The following is a 4734-nucleotide window of genomic DNA, read 5'->3' on the forward strand; positions in this document are numbered from 1 at the left end:
CTATTTGCTGTTGAGGCGGGTGCCCACGGCGACATACTTGCTACAGTTGGGGTCCTCCGGGTTAAGCTTGACCTTCTTGGTCTCCTTGGAGGGCTGGAACGAGGCCTCGCCAACCGACTCCTTAGCCGAAGCCGGCACGACCAACGTCTCGTTGGCCAGCGCGACGATCCGGTCGAGCTGGCGCTGCTCCTCGGCTATGACCAGCGACTCGACCAGTTTGGCACCGGCTTAGGCGCATTCCAAGGACTTGACTAGTCATCGGTGACAGTGATGAGGCCCTTTGGACCCAAAAGCTTCATCTTCAGGTAGGCGTAGTGGGGGACCGCCATGGACTTGGAGAGCGTAGGTCGGCCCAGCAGCGCGTGGTACACGCTGGATAGGTCCACCACCTCGAACCAGATCGGCTCGCGCCAGAAATGGTCGCTTGTGCCAAACAGGACGTCAAACCGGATCCGGCCGATGGGGGAGCAGGAGAGGCCGGGCACGATGCCGTGGAAGACCGTCCGGGATGGCTCCAAGTCCTTGGCCTCGAGGCCAAGCTTGGTCATGGTGTCGTGGTAGAGGATGTTGATGCTGCTACTGCCATCAATGAGGACTCGCGAGAACTTGCATGTGCGCCAGGGCGCGACAATGGTGGGGTCGAGGACAAGGGCGTAGCCACCTGAGTTCAGCATGATAGCCGGGTGGTCCTCCTGGGTCCAGGTGATCGGGCGCTCCGACCAATGCATGTATTCTGCTTGGCCGGGATGATGGTGTTCACCTCCTGTCGGAGCAGGTGCTCGCTACGCTTGTCGTCACCGAGGCTGGTGAAGACGACGTAGGTCACGTTCTGGTTGGGGTAGACGTCATCGCGCAACGCGCCGTTGGCCAGGGGTGGGGGCGGAGGAGGCGGAGCCGGTGGGCCCGCCCTGGAACCGGAGCCGGAGGAGGCGGGATGTTCCCCCTCATGATGCACTTGGTGATGGCGCACTGCCGGAGCGTATGCGTGGACAGCCTCGCGCCACTATGGTGCTTGCAGGGAGCGTCGAGCATCTCCTCGAAGCTCATGGCGGGTTGCCACGCCATCTTGCCAGTTTGCTGGTGTTTGGCGGCCGGCTCGGCTGCGGGTGCCTGCTCGGCGGCCACAACAAGGCAGTTGTCGTAGCGCTGGGCTGGGTTGTCGGCCCTGCATTTGTTGTTCAACTGGTTGTTCTGCTGGTGGCTGCTTTTATCGGCCGGCTTGGGGGTGGTACCGGCTTTGCCTTGTCGGCTTCGTCCAGCGCCACCTGGATCTTCATGGCGGAATCAGTGTTGGCATACTTATCCGTGGTCACCATGAGCTCAGCCATGTTGGCTGGCTCGGAGCGCAAGAGCTTGTGCGTGAGGAGGGTGCCATCCCGGCAACCGCTGACAAAATACTGGATGGCCTGGACCTCGTGGATGCGCTCACAGCTATTCCGGACCTCGGTCCAACGTGCGAGGTATTCGCGGCCGGTCTCCATCGGCCGCTGCATGCACATTGCGAGCTGACTGGGGCGGCCGGGACGCTTGTAGGTGCCGGTGAAATTGCGCACGAAGTCCTGCTCGAAGTCGACCCACGCGTTGATGCTGCCAGCCGATAGGCTATTCAACCATGTGCGGGTCGAACCCTAGAGCATGAGCGGGGTGTAGCGTACGGCGAGGTGGCGATTGCCGCCCGCAATGTTGATGGCGGTGGTGTAGTCGATGCGCCAGTCCTCCGGCTTGACGGTGTCGTTGTACTTGGGGGTGTCGCGGGGGAGCGTGAACTCTTTGTTGAAGGGCTCATCCCGGATCCATGGACCGAAGCAAGCCAGCCCAACAACATTGTCCTCCTCCAGCTCCAAGGATAGGGCAAGTTGGTCGAGGCGGTGACGAGCGTCGGTGTCATCAATGGCGCGCAGGCCCAGCCGGCTTACGACCGGTCCATGGGGAGCCAGGTCGGCTAAAGCCGGACAAACAAGACGGTCGGGTTGCAGGGGAGGATCCTGTTGATGCCGGTCTTTTGGGGCTGGCTCATTGCCCAAGCCACCAGCGATTGCTGGAGCGCGGTTGCGCCAGGTCCGGGTGCAGCCGGAATGAGCTTCGCTAGGTAAAGAAGATGACGTGTTCTGCTGCTTAGGGTCGTTGGTGTGGTGCGAGAAGGATCCCAGTGGCTTGTTGAGGCGGTTGAGGCGGTCCTGCTGTGTATTGGTGGTGTCGAGAAGCTCATTCACACGCTGCAGGCGGTCTTTCAACTCCTCGCCCTGCAGCTACTCCAGGTCGCCTACGCGGCGTGCATATTCTTCACGGGGGTGTCATAGATGGGCGGGATTGCACCGAGGGCGTGGCCGGTGGCGCCGCCCCAGGTCCGCACATCGGGGACCTGGCTTGGCTCGGCGGCGGTAGGCGTGGAACCGTACGCGGTGTCGTGCTCCCGCTGAGCAGAATCCAGATGGCGTTGCGTGGCAGCGAGCATCTCGGACAGGTCCAGTAGGCGCTGGCGATCTTCCTTGAGCCGAGCCTGGGTCTCGGTGGCATTAGTGGCGTCAACGTCGGTGGCGGTGGGAACGCGGAGGCTCTGCATTGTGGCGCGCTGCCGTGATCCACTGCGGCCTTCCTCGCGGTGCTGGACGAGGAGGAGCCGGTGTCGGTGGCAAGCACCTCTACTCGGACGCAGAGGTCCATTGCCCCGGCGGAAACATCGTCGCCGAGGGAAACATGAGAGTCGGAGATGTCAAGCACCCCGCTAGGTACTCGTCGGCTGCGGGCGGATCGGAGAGGAGCCCCGTCTAGGTGCATCGATGACGTCGTCCGCTAGTGCGACGAGCTCGTCAGAGTCAGAGAGGAGCCCCGTCTGGAACATGTCTCCGACCGGGACCTCGAGCTGCCCCACGGTGGGCGCCAACTGTCATGGTGGGCACACGACAGATGCCAAAGGATGGCTAAAGAGAGGAGGAGGCTCGAGGGCACCGGTGGGCTCCAGAGGGGAGGTCAGCATGAGCGAGCGAGGGACGCAAGACATACCCAGGTTCGGGGCTCTCCTGAGAGATAACACCCCTAGTCCTGCCGAGTGTGGTTTATATGTGGATGTTACAAGCTTTCTCCTAGAGTTGTTTTGGGGAGGAAGGATGTAATACCCCCAGTGTCATGCTACAGTAACACTATGTGATTAAGCTAACCATTTTACTAAATAGTGCTCGATCACCTTTGATTCAAATGTCCTTTGAAATTTCCACTTTCAAGTCAAATTTAATTTGCAAGTGAAATATGAAGTTGCATAAAAGTTGCTACAAAATAGTTCATCTTTTTCCCAAAATTCCATAACATTTAATTGTTAAGGAATACAACATCACCTCCAAGCCAAGATGGACTATAGCAATTGAAAATAATGCTAAATCAGCAAATTAATTGCTTTTCCATTTATGCAAAATTCTAACAGCTTCGATTAGATTCCAAACTTTTCATTGCAGTGCACAATATTTCTTTGAATTTGTTTTGACAAGTGGCATATTTTTGCAAAGTCATTTGTGGCTAAAAGAAAATGCAAAAACTACTGAAAAAATAGAAAAAGAAAAGCCAAAAGGCTAGAAGCTACTGTGCACTTTAGCCCAGCTAGCTACAGAAGCCGGCCCAACTTATCTAGGCCCCCTTTTGCCCTCTTCCTGTTCATGGGGGTCGTGGCAGAGATCCCCCGGCCATGGCTGTGCCATGCCATCGTGGCGGACATCTTTTGCCTCCCCGCGCATATAAGGTTCCCCTCTCGTCCCTTGGCAAACCCTAGAACACCCCCCTCTCTCCCTTCCTCCCTCGCTCGCCCTCCTCCCCCCATCTCACAACCGAAGCACCGTCGCCATGGTCGACCTCGTCCACGCACCCACCTTCGTCCCCGGCGCCTGCGTTCAAGAGCTTCACCGGCGTCCGCTATGTCATCTACGACCACAGGATCGAGCTCAACGCCCCTATGTCGTGTGGATGGATCGAGGCCGTTCCCCCCCGCGACGCCATCGCCAGATCTGCACCTCCGAGCCATCCCTGTGCTCCGATGTGAGCTCCCCTCTATTTCCCCTTCCTTCGTTTGCTTGTTTCCATCGCCTTCCCCACGGGCCCGTGCACCACCGTGGCCATGGCACCACTGCCGAGCACGTTGTCGTTGATGGGTCCGCCCCGAAGAAAGCCAGGGTCGCTGCAGTGCATTTAGTGCTCCCAGGAGGAGCGCGTGTCGTATGCGTAGCCGAATCCATGCTCGCCCGCTCGAATCGAACTAACACGCAGCCACCGCTGCCGTCCGCCATGGCCAGTGATGCCTGCTCCTGCCATGCTCCCGCCGCGTGCTGGTCGTGACAGGGCACTCCCTGGTTGCGCCCTCGCTCAGCCCCGTGCCTGCCTCCAGCCCGCTCAGCGCGGCCACCACTGCCTGCTGCACTGCTGCTGCTCTGCAACGCGTGCTTGCCCACCCGAGTCCGCCGTTTCCCTCCCCGCGTGCTGCTGCCCCGCGCTTAGGCCATATCCGGCGTGCGCGCATGCCCCGCCGTTGAGTCCGGCTCACCCGCACCTCCACCCGCCATTGCTGCTTGCGTCGGCTGCCCTGCAACTGCCCATGCAAGCCCCTATGCCTGCTCTTTGCTGCTGCTGCCCATGTTGCCGCTGCTGCCTAGCGCCGCCACCACCGTCGCCGCTGCTACTCAAGCGCTGCGCCCCTGGCCAGCGCCATGGCCGTCAGCGCGCCTGTGTGCGCGCATGCTCTGTGTGTGTGCT

The 4734-nt window shown here is 60.0% G+C and overlaps 1 protein-coding gene across 1 annotated transcript; it reads right to left on the reverse strand.

The window, feature by feature from the left end:
* LOC147985260 (uncharacterized) lies at positions 1-728 on the reverse strand. The gene is made up of 2 exons (XM_087541481.1): positions 287-728; positions 1-227 (listed from the first exon to the last, which is right to left on the reverse strand). The coding sequence occupies exons 1-2, from the start codon at positions 726-728 to the stop codon at positions 1-3; spliced, it is 669 nt and encodes a 222-aa protein (XP_087397607.1).
* Between the last annotated feature and the right edge of the window lie 4006 nt (positions 729-4734).

Source organism: Triticum urartu, chromosome 2A (genome assembly GCF_056163025.1).
Source record: "Triticum urartu cultivar PI428250 chromosome 2A, HENAU_Tu73, whole genome shotgun sequence".
Classification (NCBI taxonomy): domain Eukaryota; kingdom Viridiplantae; phylum Streptophyta; class Magnoliopsida; order Poales; family Poaceae; genus Triticum; species Triticum urartu.